The sequence below is a fragment of the Orycteropus afer genome, unplaced genomic scaffold (genome assembly GCF_000298275.1).
Source record: "Orycteropus afer afer isolate SDZICR_OR568_19922 unplaced genomic scaffold, OryAfe1.0 scaffold00054, whole genome shotgun sequence".
Classification (NCBI taxonomy): domain Eukaryota; kingdom Metazoa; phylum Chordata; class Mammalia; order Tubulidentata; family Orycteropodidae; genus Orycteropus; species Orycteropus afer.
In genome coordinates, this window is record NW_006921641.1 from 14,454,455 (window position 1) to 14,467,744 (window position 13,290).

The 13,290-nt window shown below is 38.6% G+C and overlaps 1 protein-coding gene across 1 annotated transcript in view; it reads right to left on the reverse strand.

Annotated features, from left to right (window-relative positions):
- RAB10 (RAB10, member RAS oncogene family) overlaps positions 1-13,290 on the reverse strand; it is a 185,718-nt gene that overhangs the window by 69,741 nt on the left and 102,687 nt on the right. The window contains exon 2 of the mRNA XM_007938888.2: positions 5,280-5,340. Coding sequence (XP_007937079.1) covers positions 5,280-5,340 — 61 coding nt within the window. The remainder of the gene's footprint in view (positions 1-5,279; positions 5,341-13,290) is intronic.

A 13,290-nucleotide genomic window follows, 5' to 3' on the forward strand; every position in this document is an offset into this window, starting at 1 on the left:
ACCAGGGTTCCAATCTCTCAAAGAATGTGTCTCTTCCCAGGATGTCCCTGTTATCTTGGAAGCAGGCCACACCCCTAGGGAAACTCCCCTTGGGCAGACTGGCCACTCAGAACACAGTCATCTGATCCCATCATGGGAACAACCACAAAGAACTGGGGTCCAGCCAAGTTGACACACAGCTCCAACTATCACAATCCCATTTCATTTTTAACAATTTCCATCTTTCCTAGATCAATACTTTGTACAGTCCACATTCCAATTATTAATAGATGTCTGCAGCTGTTTTTTCCCATTCTGAGTTGTGGCCCAACAGCAGATGAAGGTCTGGAAAGCTTTATTCCATCCGTATCATTAAGGTCGACTCTACTTTGAGGAGGCAGCTCTTCCTCAATCATATTTTGAGTGCCTTCCAACCTGAGGGGCTCATCTTTGGGCACTGTATCAGACAATGTTTCATGGCTCTTCATAAAATTTCTCAGTAATATATCAGATAGTGTTTCACACTATTATAATATTTCACACTATTCATAAGATTTTCAGTAATCAGTTTTTTCAGAAGTGGATAGCCCCATTCTTTTCCCAGTTTGTCTTCATCTGACAGCTCCACTGAAACCTGTCCACCATGGGTGACCCTGCTGGTATTTGAAATACTGGTGACACAGCCTCCAGCCTCACAGCAACATGCAAGCCACTACATCTCTGAATAACTATTAATTACAAAATTTAACCAGTCACTCATTCGTGATCTTCACAGGAAAATGCATTATTTCAAATTAAAAGAAGTCAACTGTGTAAGTGAAAATCTAAATAAACAAAATTTTCCTTTTAAGTGTTTACCTAAGAGAGAGCCTATTTAAAAAGACTAAAACATAAACAACTAAATAAGAAATGTTATCATTACTTTGATGTACACCCACTCCTCACTTATCAACATGATTAGATTCCAAAGAACCTAATCAGCAGTATGGGAAAATGTACATTATGCAAAACTGGAAAATGACCATATTAGATCACAAAATGGAGGATGACTACATCATTACATAACTGCCAGTTTATATCATTACATAACTGTAGAACCACTGAGAATCACGGCCCAACCAACTTGACACATCATCTTATCACCACAGCCACCATCATTCTTGACTCATCTCAGCACTGGTTACTGCCAGATGTATGTTGTTAATGTAGAAAATAGTTAGATAGATTGTTTGACCACTGTTATAAATGCAAAATGTTGGCTAATGGATAGTTGATAAGTGAAGAGTAGGTGCGCTTCAGTTTTACCTGTACAGTAGAACTCTTTTTATATTAATCTTAAAGATCATGCTACAGAACTTACTGTTCCAAAAGAGCATTTTTGAGGGCTGCTCCCTTTTCAAATACAAGTGGTAATTATTTGTCACTGTTTGAGATGCACAAGGATTAAAATGATGGTAAGAGGAAAAATTTTTTAAACCCACAAGGTTAAGGAATAGAAGAAGAGAAAATATGTGGAAGAGGGAGAGTAGATTGAGGAACAGGACAAATTTAGCAGGGCAGAGATTTTATATATTAAATATATAAAAATATATATTGTTGTTGTTGTTGTTAAGTGCCGTCGAGTCGCTTCCGACTCATAGCAACCCCATGCACAGCAGAACGAAACACTGCCCGATCCCGTGCCAGCCCCACAATCCCTGCTATACTTGATCCCATCATCGCAGCCACCGTATCAATCCATCTCGTTGAAGGCCTCCCCCTCTTTCGTCGACCCTCCATCCTACCAAGCATGACATCCTTCTCCAGGGAATGGTCCCTTCTTACAACATGACCAAAATAGGTGAGACGAAGTCTGGCCATTCTTGCTTCCAAGGAGCATTCTGGCTGCACTTCCTCCAGGACAGATCTGTTAGTTCTTTTAGCAGTCCATGGTACTTTCAGCATTCTCCGCCAGCACCACAACTCAAAAGCATCAACTCTTCTTCGGTCTTCCTTATTCATTATCCAGCTCTCACATGCATACCAGGCAATTGGAAATATCATGGCTTGTGTCAGGTGCACCTTAGTCCTCAATGAGATATCCTTGCTCCTCAGCACTTGAAACAGTTCCTTCGCAGTTGACTTTCCCAATGCTACACATCGTCTAATGTCCTGACTGCTGCTTCCGTTGGCATCGACTGTAGAACCAAGCAACATGAATTCCTTGACAACCTCAATCTTCTCTCCATTTATTGTGATGCTGCTCACTGGTCCAGTTGTGAGGATTTTTGTTTTCTTTATGTTGAGATGTAATCCATACTATATAGCTCAAAAATATATATTGGTCTATAAAGGAGCTCCAGTAGCGTAGTGCCTAAGGCGCTTGACTGTTAACCAGAAGGCTGGCAGTTCAAACCCATCAGCCATTCCTCAGAAGGAAGGTTGGGCAATCTACTTACATAGTGATAACCGCCTCAGACACCCAAGGAGGGGTTGCTATGAGTTGAGTCCAACTCAACGGCACATAACAACAACATGCATACTAAACCACAAAGTAAAATTTATCTTTTGCTGTCAAAAAAAGTTTTAAAATTATTGGCCTAATGTGTGTACAGAGAAGGATACAGCTGAGGTGAGAACCAATAAAAGTGACAGAACTTAGGAGGCTTGGAACACAGACCATCATATGTAGGGCTGAGGTCTGCCACAATGTGTAAGACTTTAAAAGGGGAGGGGTGGGTAAAAGAACCTGACTGAAATTCAAAATAATAAAATTTTGACAACCTTTCCTGTAAGATCAGTCTTAATTATAATGAAACAAAAAAATGTACCACAACCACAGTTCAGGTGCTGAATTATTTCCCAGCTAAAATTAATAAAAATTAACGATCATTAAGTGGATTTTGTTTCAGAGAATCACTAGTCTTATGAAACGCTTTACAATAGCTAATTTTACTTAAATCTATATTACATTTGGGAGCTCTGGTAGCATAGTGCCTAAGGCACTTAACTGCTAACCAGAAAGCTGGCAGTTCAAACCCACCAGCCACTCCTCGGAAGGAAGATGGGGCAATCTACTTCCATAGTGATACTGCCTCGGAAACCCAAAGCGGGGTCGCTATGAGTCAGGTCCGACTCAACAGCACATAACAACAACAACATATTACATTTGAAAGATATTATGGATTAAGATTATAACTTGTAACTACACCGTCAGGTAATGAAAACATTCTGGTTAAACATATCTTAATTCCAATTATTAGCTTCCTTAAAAGGGAATGCTATAGTTCTTTAAAAAAAAAAAAAAAACTGTTTTCTTTTGGGTTCTGGGACATTGTTCTTTGCTCATTTTCCTTCTTATTCTCTAAGCACAGCTTTGTACTCTTTGTTGCTTGCTAACTTCCTCCTCTGTTCATCCCCTAAAATAAAATGTTTATTATTCTTAGGGTTATACCCTTAGAATGGAAATTTCCAAATAATAGTAGCTACAACTTATTGAGCATTAATTATGAGGCTGGCACTGTTCTAAGTACTTTACGTGTATCACTCATCCTCATCACCACCCTGTGATAAGTCCTATTACATTAAAATCTGAGGCAACATGAATTCAGATCTAAGACAAATGAAGTAAGAAAAATGACAGTAACTGAAAAGAGCCACAAAATGAACTGAAAAACTGCACCATTTATGAAAGGCAGTACAGCAATTAAGAATGCCACTCTGGAGCCTATATTCTGAGGATGTCTCCATCCCAGTCCTGCCACTTACAGGCAATGAGAACTTGGTTAAATTATTTAAAAATGCTTCTGTTTCACGATCTCTAAAACAGGCATAATTACCCATTCAAAGATGTATATAGGAATATTCATAGCAGCTTTATTAATACTTCAAAACTAGGAACAATAGATCACTATGGTATACCCTAACAGTGGAATCCTACTCAGCAATAAAAAAGTATGGTACACATGCAATCACTGATGATTTTCAAAATAACTGTGCTGAGTATAAAAAGTCAGACTCCCTCCTACCCCCCCCAAAAAAGGAAGACAAAAAGAACACACTGTATTATTTCATTTATATAAAGGACACAGAAAATGAAAGTTAATCTACAATAACAGAAAGCAAATCAGTGGTTACCCGTAGAGGAGGAGGATTAGAAGGGGGCCTGAGGAAAACTTCTGAGGCGACAGCCTTGGTCATTATGTTGATTGATTGTTGTGAGGTTTCACAGGTTTATGCATATGTCAAAACTTACTAAATTGGACACTTCAGTAAATATGTACAGATTTTTGTATGTTACTTATACTGAATAAAGTGGTTAACACATTCCTTATAGGATCATCATGAGCATGTAATGCGTTAATACATGTAATACAATTAAGACACGTAATGATGTTGTTGTTGTTTGCCGTCGAGTCAGCCCGACTCATAGCGACCTCTCCTTGAAACCGGTTTCCGAGGAAGTATCACTATGGAAGTAGGATTGCCCAACCTTCCTTCCGAGGAGTGGCTGGTGGGTTGAACCGCCAGCCTTCTGGTGAGTGCCTTAAGCACTATGCTACCAGAGCTCCTAAGACACGTAATAGTCACTGGAAAATATTACTACTACAATTTTAAATAGTCTGCAACATAGACTTGAATACAAATTTAAAGAATTTTATTGTACTTCTATGCAGTGAAAGGGAGCTCTGGTGGCACAGCGTCTAAGGCATTTGACTGCTAACCAGAAGGCTAGCGGTTCAAAACCACCAGCTACTCCTCAGAAGAAAGACTGTGTAATCTACTTCCAGAGAGATACCACCTCAGAAATCCGAGGGTCACTATGAGTCAGGTTTGATTCAACAGCAGTGAGTTTAGTGAGTTTATACAGTGAAAACCTATACAAACTAATAAAAAGAACAATGCCTATAGAAAGTTATAAACACATTAAATAGTCTGCTTAAGACATTTTATACTGTGTGTCTGTGAGCAAAACATTCTTCTAAATAAAGGCTTTTTGTACATTATTTCCTGGAACAATCTTCTGAGATAGGTGACATTATCTCCATTTTACATATGAAGATATAAGAAGCTCACAGAGAGTAGGTAACCTGCTCAAGTTCACACAGTAAGTGTTGAGGTAAAACTTTTCAGCCAGACCTAATGGACTCCAAAGTCCATGGCAATAATTTTTTACTTCACCAAAAGAATGTCACCTAACTGTTGACTTTAGAATGGCAAGTCTCAAAGAGTCTAAATAGATGACAAAGAAGAATTTTATGCCAAACCTTCAGGAATCTGACAGTCCAGTACACAAAAATTAGTAAATGTGTATCACTTACCATATCTGTAGCTTGATCTTCTTTCCTTGTAATTCAACTGTTTTGATCTTAAAGTCTATCCCTACAACACAGAAAAAAAGATAAAATTAATTGGAGTAAAAATGCTTACATTTTTAAAATTTGTTTGTTTGGCTATGGATCATCACTAAATAATGCAATTATCAGCAAACGTGTCCAATTTTAAACCTGAATATAAGATCCAGGATGGCATATGTAATAGCTATACAAAGAACAAGATTTTTACAAATAAGGAAATAAAGTCAATTTTAATCTATCTATTATTTGAATATGTAAGAATAAAAAGACATTTTCTAGTAAGGAAAAAAAAAAAAAACATAAGTTTCATTACATTGTAGACCAAAAGAATATTCCCAGGGATAAAGAGAGTCATTTCATAATGATAAAGGGGTAAAATCATCCAGAAGACATAAAAATACTAAATGTTTAAGCACTAAACAGAGTTCAAACTATATGAAGAAGAGAACTGTAATAGAAATAGATAAAACCACAATCACAGTTGGAGATTAACATCTCTTTCTCCATATTTAATAAAAACAAGTAGACAGAAAATCAATAATGATATAGAGAACTTGAACAACACTATTAACCAATTTTATCTAATTAACATTTATATAACTCTTTATCCAGCAACAATACATATTCTTTACAAATGCATACTTAATTGAAATAAAACATACAAGCCATAAAAGAAACTTTAATACACTTAAGAGTAATGAAATACAAAGTATGTTCTCTAACACAACAAAATTAGAAAATAACAGAAAGGTATCTGGAAATTTTTCCATATATTTAGGATCAAATGAGAAATTATGGGCCAAAGAAGCAATTACAAAGAAAAAATTTTGAACTGAATGAAAGTAAATGCATATTACATTAAAAATTTGTGTGATGCAGTTAAAGCATCATTTAGAGGGTGATTTATAGCATTACAAGTTTACATTAGGAAATAAAATTGTTAACAAAATTCAACCATTGTTTTAGAAAGGGAAAAATATAAAAAGAACAGAATGTATTAACTCAGTAATTCCTAAAGTATATGGCAAAGATCAAAAGTACCAACTCTTTAAAAGTAACCCCCTGTATGGCTTATTTAGAAGTCCCCGAGTGGTGCAAGTGGGCTTGGCTACAAACTGAAAGGTTGGTAGTTCAAATCTACCTGGAGGCACCCTGAAAGAAAGGCCTTGTGATCTATTTCCCCAAAAACTCTGGCACTGAAAACCCCATAGAGTACAGTTCTACTCGGATACACATAGGGTTGTTATAAGTTAGAAATGACTTGACAGCAACTCTTTTGGTTTGTTTGATATGGCTTATTTGGCAGAGTGAATAAAAGCTATCAGAAAAGGAAAAGAGTAACTTTAAAGCAAAAAGTCAATCAAGACAAATGCATGAGCTACAAATTAAACAAGGTTCAAGACATTATGGGAGGGACTTTAAATTCCAACAGTAACACTCAGTTCTAGCACACATTCTTAAACATTCTACGTGAGACTTCTGAAGTTGCTGTGTGACTGGCATAACCTTCCATGGATGACTGTCAAAACAGCCCATTCACTTAGAAGGCAATAACCTTAATAGCAAAAAGCAAAGTGAGGAGAAAAAAAGTCTAGTATCTCCATTTAGAAAAGAAACTAAAGTAAATCTACTCTATTACCAGGATTGAGTCATCTAATCTCAGCAATAGAGTAGCCACAACAAACTGAAATAGTGTGTAATTCCAATACGTTTTCAAGAAAGAGAGGGCCAAAAACAAAGAGGGAACTGAAAACCAGAGCGTAAGGAAGACGCCGGGCCTTTACAAGATGGAATACTGGAACCAAGACGTGTGCCTGAAACCTAGTGAGCAGTGAGGGTTATAACCAACCCTGCTCTTGCGCCAACTGTATCAAACCAGTCCAAGGAAATCTCAACTTCCTTTATCTGGTTAATCCAGACTCCAGTTGCTCTATGCAGCTCTTTCTCACTTATCTCCATTCACCCAGGGTTAACTCAGTGGGTTCTGGCCCCTCCTGTTTCGTAAGTATGAAAATTCATTGAAAGGACTCACAAGGAAAGGTGCTATCTTTAACCAAACAAACAAACAGAAAGAATATAAACATAAAGGGAAAGGTCTGGAAAGGTGTAGAGCTTCCCTCCCCAGGTTACATGCTTACTCTTTTGAGAGCAGATGTTCACTCTATCCACGCAAGAAGATCCAGTAAGCCTTGCCTTCCAAGCCCTTTTACTGGCCTCACCATGTGGCCATGATATATGACATTATGCCTCCTGAAGCTTATCAGCACTGGGCCCCAAGGTGATCCCTCTTGGTCTAAGCAGCCCCACTTATTGGCCTCAGGTGTGGTCAAGCTCTCATGAACCAGGACCAAAGGCCAAACTGCTTCCTGAACATGGGCCCCACACCTGTGTAACTGACACAATTATAACCTTAGTAAGAGTCACCTAGAAGAAAAAAAAAAAACCTGCTCATTAGCAGCAGCAGAGACACCATGAAGAAATTTCTGATACCAGCCTTTTGCCTCACTTAAGTTGGAGGATTCAAATTTATATAAAAAGTAGTAACCAGCAAATGTAGTAACTGCCTGCAGGTATAAATCCTTTTACCAGACCACAGAGGACTTCTACCAATAAAGCCCTATTGAATAAAGCCCTCACTATTCAAATTTTTAAAACATTAAATAGCACACAAAAAAATTACCCAACTAATGTGAGTGCAAACCCAAGCCAAAATGAATCCCCAAAATTTCAGATTATGGAATAATTATTTAACATGATTAAAATTTCTAAGGGGGAATATTTTTATTTTTAAATGAGAACAAAAAAAATTTAGTATCAAATGATGAACAAGAGTCTGAGATGATATTTTTACCAAGACATGGAAAACCAGGGTATTAAATTTCTCCTAAAGCTTATCATGTCTCTCACATAGTATGTTGTTATTGTTATGTGCCTTCGAGTAGGACCTGACTCATAGTGACCCCTCCTTGGGTTGCCGAGGCAGTACCACTACAGAAGTAGACTGCCCAACCTTCCTTCCGAGAGGAGTGGCTGGTGGGTTTGAACCACCAGCCTTCTGGTTAGCAGTCAAGTGCCTTAGGCACTATGCTACAATAGCTCCTCTCACATAGTATACGCCATTGAAAACCTCTCCTCATCCCAATCTTCTTTTCCCGATAAACTTCCATTTACCTTTCAAGACTCAGTTTCTCAATGATGAAACAGAAACACAAAAAAAGGTATATATTCAAGTCTCAACTGATAGTGAACATTTAATAATGAAAAATGCCCAAAGTATATTAACATATCTGAAGATAAATCAAGCTTCAGAAAACATTTGCTAATCTTGGTTCTAATGAATAATGGTTTGGTCTGTACCACTAGGATAGATTTCTCACACCAGGCAGATGGGTCATAGTATGTATATTCCGCCAATTAAAACGTCAAAATATTTAAGGAATTAACTTTTTCCCACAAAGGAATTATTTTTTATGCAAATATTTTGAGGATCCAGGAAGAGAAAAAAGACTAAAAAAAAGTCCCTGCCCATAAACTTCCGGAAGGGGTACTGGAGTGGGAATATGCTTATCATGTAAAGAGAAGCAGCAGCATTATCCAATGCATTTCCTAACCACTCCTTTCTTCTCACTATCCCATTCCAACTCGCAAGGTCTTTACTCTCGTATCTCAGTTTTAATACTTACCTTCCTCTCACCAAGACATGGTTTAAAATCTACCCTCAATAAAGCATATTAACTACCTGTCCTAGGCCTCCAAACTCTTGGGTTTACATTATCCCTTCAGTCTTGGTTTGAACCTTTGACTCCTTAACTAGGTAAAATCTTCAGCTTATCCCCTTTAGGCTTTCTATACCCAATTAAAAAAAAAAAAAGCCATTTGGCCAGGATTTACCTCAGACTACACCCAAAGTCCCTTGCCTGCTAACCAGACGGCTGGCGGTTCAAACCCACCAGCCACTCCTCGGAAGGAAGGTTAGGCAATCCTACTTCCGTAGTGATACTGCCTCGGAAACCCAAGGAGGGGTTGCTATGAGTCGGGGCCAACTCGACGACACATAACAACAACAACAACAACACCCAAAGTCCATAGTTTGATTTCTTTAGAGAAATGAATTAAGACACAGCCTCAAAGTTCTAACCCTCTTAGGATGGAAATTAGGTATCAGTGGAAAACTTTTAAGAATTTAGGCTGTTTAAAGCCATCTGTTCAAGGTAGAAGGAAACTTCACCCTAAATGCCTGAGACCTCCCTCACCATCTCCACTGTCAATCACCACAAGTATCATATTCTAAACCTATTGAATTTCTTCTGGAGATAGGATTCTTCCTCACCAGTTTCATCTCTTTCTTTTCCTTTATAGCAAAACTCCTTGAAAGTTAGTTATACGTGTTGTCTTTAGTTGTTTCTCTTTCCATTTCTTGGATTTGTTCAAATCAAGTTTTGTTGTTGTTAACCCCATACACATACACAATTCCACCAAAATGCTTTTCATTAAAACCAATAATCTCCATGTTGTTAAAGCCAATGGTCATTTCTAAGTCCTCATCTGACTTGACCTAATAGATCTTTTTCATGAACACTCTTCCGGTTTTTCTCTCTCTCTAGCCACTCTTCAATCTTCATTGCTGGTTTCTTTTCTTCTCTCTGACCTCCAAATACAGCAGTGAACTACTTCTTTTCTCAATCTCCAATCACTTCCTTGGTGCTTTCCCTTAGTGACATGGCTTTACATTTCACATACACACTGACACTCCACAATTTATATCACAGACTGGACCTTTCCTCTCAATTCCAAACTTAACATACATTTGCCTAGATTTCAAGGCACTATCCCTACTACATGTAACAATGAGGGAACTATAAACTCAGTAAGATCAAACAGTTGTCCAAGAAAGGGGACAATTACAGCAGTTAACTAAGCAGTGAAAGTAAGCATCACCACTCTTTGAGAAGATGAAGGGAAAGGAGTTAGGAACGTCTAGTGGTGCAAGAAAATTAAATTTTCATCTCCCATAACAATGAGACAATTTCTAGAAAAAATTAGGTTAAAAACATATGATTAGACAACATAGAAGGGCACTGGTGGTTCAGTGGTACAAGTCTCACCTTTCCCTACAGAGACCCAGGTTTGACTGCCAGCCACTGCATCTCAGGTACAGCCACCACCTGTTTGTCAGTGGTGGCTTTTGTGTTACTATGTTTTTCAAAAGGTTTTGGTGGAGCTTCCAGACTAAGATGAACCAGGGAGGCCTAGTGATATAACTCTGAAAACAGCCAATAGACATCCTATGAATCAAAATAGAACAATCCACAACTCTTCCTGGGGATGCCATGAGCAGAGGCAGACTCAATGGCAGCTAACAACAAGAGGTAACGTGGCGTCAAAGAATAGAAAGCCAAAAATATTTGAAAAAAAGTAACCCATGGGGGCGATGGAAAAGGATTTGTTTTGTTGTTACTATAGGCCAGTACTATATGATTTTTTTAAATTATGTACTTATTACATTAATAAAATAAAAACTAGGTAACAGAGTGCATATATTTACAAAATGTTCTCTCCACTACTTGAACATCTCAATCTGAACATTACTCTATGAATAAAACCACACATATTTCCTAGCACCGCCCTAATTCACCTCTCCAACCTTATCTCACCCAGCCTTCCTCCTGCTGTCATATTCAGACACAACTTTCACAGCTCTACATTTTTCTAAGTACCTCTGCCACCTTAATATGTAGTTTCCATACTGCTAAACACATACACCTAAAACCATGGAAAAACTTGTAGCTAAGATAAACAGGAAAGCTTTTGATAAAATTTAGGAATGAGAACTTCATCATAGCTCAGCTGCCAAGAGAAGCTAGAAAAACCTATCCCCAGTCTCTCCTTTAAAAGGAGCTCTGGCGGTGTAGTGGATAAGGCATTTGGCCACTAACCAGAAGGCCAGCAGTTCAAACGCACCAGCCACATCTCAGAAGGAAGATGGGGCAATCTACTTCTATAAAGATTTACAGGTTCAGAAACCCAGTGGGGGTCGCTATGAGTTGGAATCAGTTTGATGTCAGCAAGTTTGGTTTGTTTGTTTTCTCTCTAAGATTCTGCCAGAAGACTATCCAACAACATTATCCTCTGCTTAATTACTACAGACTAGAACAATAATAGGACTTGAACCTAGTGATTCTTTTTTAAACACACTAGAGATAATTCCACTTTTTACAGATTCTTGGAATCTAAGTCCCCAAGTATTTCAATTTACCACAGACTAACTCATTCATCAATTTTCAACTACGCAAGAGGGAACTAAAATGAGACAATATCCAACACATTTCACTAAATGATGTTGCAGAAGCACCATCCAGTGGCAAGAAGGATAAATGCAACTTCCAGCCACTCTTAAGTATTAGTTTTCCAAAGCTTGACTTCTGATGACACATCAATACATAATTAATGCAGACAGAAATAACCTTTATAATAAATGCCAGACAAAGTTAAACTACCTTTATAGCTACATGATCAATATCTGTGGTTTTGATTCAAGTAAAAATAACTGTCTTCAACCATACAAAATAACCAAAACCAAACTCACTGCCATCGAGTTGGATGAGACTCATAGTGACCTCGCCTTAGGTTTCTGAGGTACTATCACAACAGGAGCTCTGGTAGCATAGTGCCTAAGGCACTTGACTGCTAACCAGAAGGCTGGCGGTTCAAACCCACCAACCACTCCTCGGAAGGAAGGTTGGGCATTCCTACTTCCGTAGTGATACTGCCTCAGAAACCCAAGGAGGGGTCGCTATGAGTCGGGGCCGACTCGATGGCAAATAACAACAACAACAACATCACAACAGAAGTAGATTGCCAAACCACATACCTGCAACCTTTCAATGTTGCTTAGTGTGGAATTTAGGAGACCAGAATTCTAGTACTTGTTCTGTCACTGGTAAGCACTGCTGTCCTGTCAAGTAGGATCTGACTCATAGCCACCCCTCCTTACTACGGAAGTAGACTGCCCTGTCTTCCTTCCAGGAGTGGCTGGTGGGTTTCAAATGCTTGACTAGCAGTCAAATGCCTTAGGCACTAAGCCACTGATAAGCAGTACAAATTTAGAAAACGCCATTTGGCCTTTTGGACTTTAATTTGTAAGGACATTAGTTTAATTTGTATGCAGAATGTGGAAAAGATCCATCTAAAGGTCCTTTCATATATTAATAATAACTTAGTTAACATGTTTAGAACTTAAAACAGTAACCCCTTCGAATGGAGTATTAACTGATTAAATCCTCAGAAAAATCCTACTGCATACAACTATTTTCATTCTACAAATGAAGAATAAAGCAAGTCAAACGGCAATAACAGCAAAAGCACTAATAACACTTGTTGTTAGGTGCCGTCAAGTCGTTTCCTACTCATAGCGACCCCATGCACAGCAGAACGAAAAACTGCCCGATCCCGCCCAGCTCCACCATCCCATCATCGCAGCCACTGTGTCAATCCATCTCGTTGAAGGCCTCCCCCGCTTTTGTCGACCCTCCAACCTACGAAGCATGACATCCTTCTCCAAGGAATGGTCCCTTCTGACAACATGACCAAAATAGGCCAGATGAAGTCTGGCCGGTCTCACTCCAAGGAGCATTTTAAGTGCACTTCCTCCAGGACAGATCTGTTAGTTCTTTTAGCAGTCTATGGTATTTTCAGCATTCTTCGCCAGCACCACAACTCAAAAGCATCAACTCTTTTTCGGTCTCCCTTATTCATTGTCCAGCTGTCACATACATACAAGGCAAATGGAAGTATCATGGCTTGTATCAGGGGCACCTTAGTCCTCAAGGAGATATCCTTGCTCCTCAGCACTTGAAACAGTTCCTTCGCAGTTGACTTTCCCAATGCTACACATCGTCTAATGTCCTGACTGCTGCTTCCATTGGCATCGATTGTAGAACCAAGCAACGTGAATTCTTTGACAACCTCAGTCTTC